Source organism: Penaeus vannamei, chromosome 42 (genome assembly GCF_042767895.1).
Source record: "Penaeus vannamei isolate JL-2024 chromosome 42, ASM4276789v1, whole genome shotgun sequence".
Classification (NCBI taxonomy): Eukaryota; Metazoa; Arthropoda; class Malacostraca; order Decapoda; family Penaeidae; genus Penaeus; species Penaeus vannamei.
The window spans coordinates 17618443-17620942 of record NC_091590.1 but is presented as its reverse complement, the minus strand read 5'-3'; the positions used below and the strand labels follow the sequence as shown (position 1 = coordinate 17620942).

Sequence of the window (2500 nt, the reverse complement as noted above, 5' to 3'; positions counted from 1 at the left end):
AGAGATGATGGGGCGTAAAGGCTGACCAATTTTATGAATTTTAGGAAGGCCATATAAGCGACCAGGTTTTGAGCCAGATATAGTCAGGAGATTATAAGTCATTTCTCCGATAGATGTTCTTATCGAGCGTAAGAGTCTGTTTAGTTTATCTTCTAATTTCAGTAGATGAGTGGCAGTGTCAGACATGATTGGTTTAAATTTGGAGGAATCACTAAGTATCGTGTTTAGTTTACTAAAATAGTCATCTCTGTTTAGGATAACAACTCCACGTCCCTTATCTGGCTTTGTGATAACAATATTGTTATCATCTCTTAGAGCTATTAGGAGTGTAAGGGAGGGATATGGAGTATGAATACTCTTGACATGACATTTGAATTTCTTGTAAGTATCGTGTGCCACAGTAGAAATGCTGTTGGTGATATGATTCCATCTATCTTTGTAAATCTCACAGTTTTTGATGGTGTGACATAGTTTTTCAAAACAAAGAAAGAACTGGTTATGGGGAATGGTACTGGGTGGTATACAATAATCGAAACCTAAAGAAAGGACTTCTTTTTGTTCATCTGATAATATCCGATCAGAAAAGTTGAAAATAACCTTATTCTTGTCCACTTTTTTGTTTAGGTCAATTCCTAGCTTAGTTAATTTCTTATTGTGTCTGAAATCAACCTTACATAATTTCTTTTCCATATTTCGTTCATTGAGGGATAATAAACATTTGGAATCGAAATAGGAAATACAGGAAGTGAGGAGAGTGGTGTCATCCTCCAGTTTCTTTTTGATGGTAGGGATCTTTTTCTTTTGTTTATCTATTTCCCAGTCCAAAAGATCGAAGCACCAAGAACGATATGTCCTGGTAGTTTGGAATGTGGGACAATACACTCTAAATTTAATAAAGTCTGGTATGGTTCCGTAACATTTACAGATCTCTAGGAATTTTAAGTCTTTTTCTACTTTCTTGGAGCGGAAAGAATTCCTTTCAATTTTCCTGTAGAGGTCCAGAGTATTCTTGCCGTATTTCTTCAGTATATAATGGGTTATAGATGAGTCCCGTGGGAATCGAATTCTTATCAGGAAGAAGAAAACCAACACGGCTGAGAAGAACTTCATTATTGCAATTGCATACGTTTCGGAGATGCAATCTCCATCATCAGTGCTATAACAAAAAACAACAAAAATTAATTTAAAAATACAAACAAATTATAATACAAAACATACAAACAATATAATAGAAAAACAATATCAAAAGATCGTAAAAACAAGTTGGTGAGCAGTAACAGGTACTAACCAAGCTATGGGTTCTTTTGATAGTTTATATGGTAAACAGGGTGGTTGCAGTGGCAGTGTTGTTTAGCTCTGGTTTCATTGTTTGGATGTGGAGTGACTCGGCTATGATGAGGTCAAATCTGTTAAGATGGGAGGTCAAGATTTTGAAATCAGTATTGCTGAAAGGGTGATTGTGGAGGTGAGAATGCTCTCTGATTGCTGAGAAGGATGGTTTACTCAGTTGCAGGCCTGTCCTGATGGACTTGCCTTTGTGTTCGAGAATGCGGTGGCGGAGCCATCGTGAGGTGGATCCCACATACCTAGCCTGACAGCTAGGACAAGTAAACAGGTAAACCACATTCGAACATAGTTCAGAGTTACACATCTCTTTATTCTTTAAGAAATTACCAACGGTGTTATTATTGTAAAAAACGAATCGAAAACTGATCTGAGGATAGCAACGCCTGAGAATTTTGTTTAATGATTTTCTGAGATCAAAACTAAGACCGCCCATATATGGGAGTTTTATATATTTAATGTCTTTGTTAACTGTGGCAGATGCAGGTTTAGGGTTGAATTTCTGACTTAGAAATTTGCGTAGGGCTTTATAAAATAGGTAAGATGGATACCCATTTGTAGTAAAATATTTACTTAAGAATGAAGCTTCGTCATGGAAACTAGCCCAAGTTGAACAAATGTTATAAGCTCGGTTGATAAGTGTTGTGAGGCTGTTTAACTTGTAAATATGAGGTATGTAGCTGAGGTAATGAAGCCCAAGGCCAGTAAATGTGGGTTTCCTGTAGGTACTGGTGTAGAAACAATTGTTATGAAAAGTTATGGAAGTGTCAAGAAATGATAGTTTGTTATTTTGTTCAGTCTCACAAGTGAATTTTATATTGGGGTGTTGTGAGTTCAAGTATGAGAGGAAAGGATTAATGTGAGAGGGGTCGTTAAAGAGTAAAAAGGTATCATCCATATAACGGCGATATAAAATAGGTTTGAAATTAGCAGGGCAGTCATTCATCCATGTTTGTTCATGATGGCAAAGGAAAGTATTGGCATAACAAGGGCCAAGTGGTGATCCCATTGCTACACCGTCTACCTGTGTGTAAATAGAGCCATTGAAGGTAAACACTGAGTTGTGTGCGGCTATGTCCAATAATTTCCTGTATGTCGTCTTGTTCAGGCCATACGAGTTTAAGAGTGAGGAGGTTGTTTTGTTTAAAATTATGTC

At 36.9% G+C, this 2500-nt stretch overlaps 2 protein-coding genes across 2 annotated transcripts in view; one reads left to right on the top strand and one right to left on the bottom strand.

Moving 5' to 3' along the window:
• LOC138860667 (uncharacterized) overlaps nt 1–2290 on the bottom strand; it is a 3893-nt gene extending 1603 nt beyond the window's left edge. Inside the window, exons 1-2 of the mRNA XM_070118681.1 lie at nt 2149–2290; nt 1–1094 (exon numbers count right to left, since the gene is read on the bottom strand). The exon at nt 1–1094 is cut by the window's left edge and continues 1410 nt beyond it. Of these exons, the coding sequence (XP_069974782.1) occupies nt 1–1094; nt 2149–2290 (1236 nt within the window). The remainder of the gene's footprint in view (nt 1095–2148) is intronic.
• Nucleotides 2291–2292: 2 nt separating this feature from the next.
• LOC138860666 (uncharacterized) overlaps nt 2293–2500 on the top strand; it is a 2721-nt gene continuing 2513 nt past the window's right edge. Inside the window, exon 1 of the mRNA XM_070118680.1 lies at nt 2293–2370. Coding sequence (XP_069974781.1) covers nt 2293–2370 — 78 coding nt within the window. The remainder of the gene's footprint in view (nt 2371–2500) is intronic.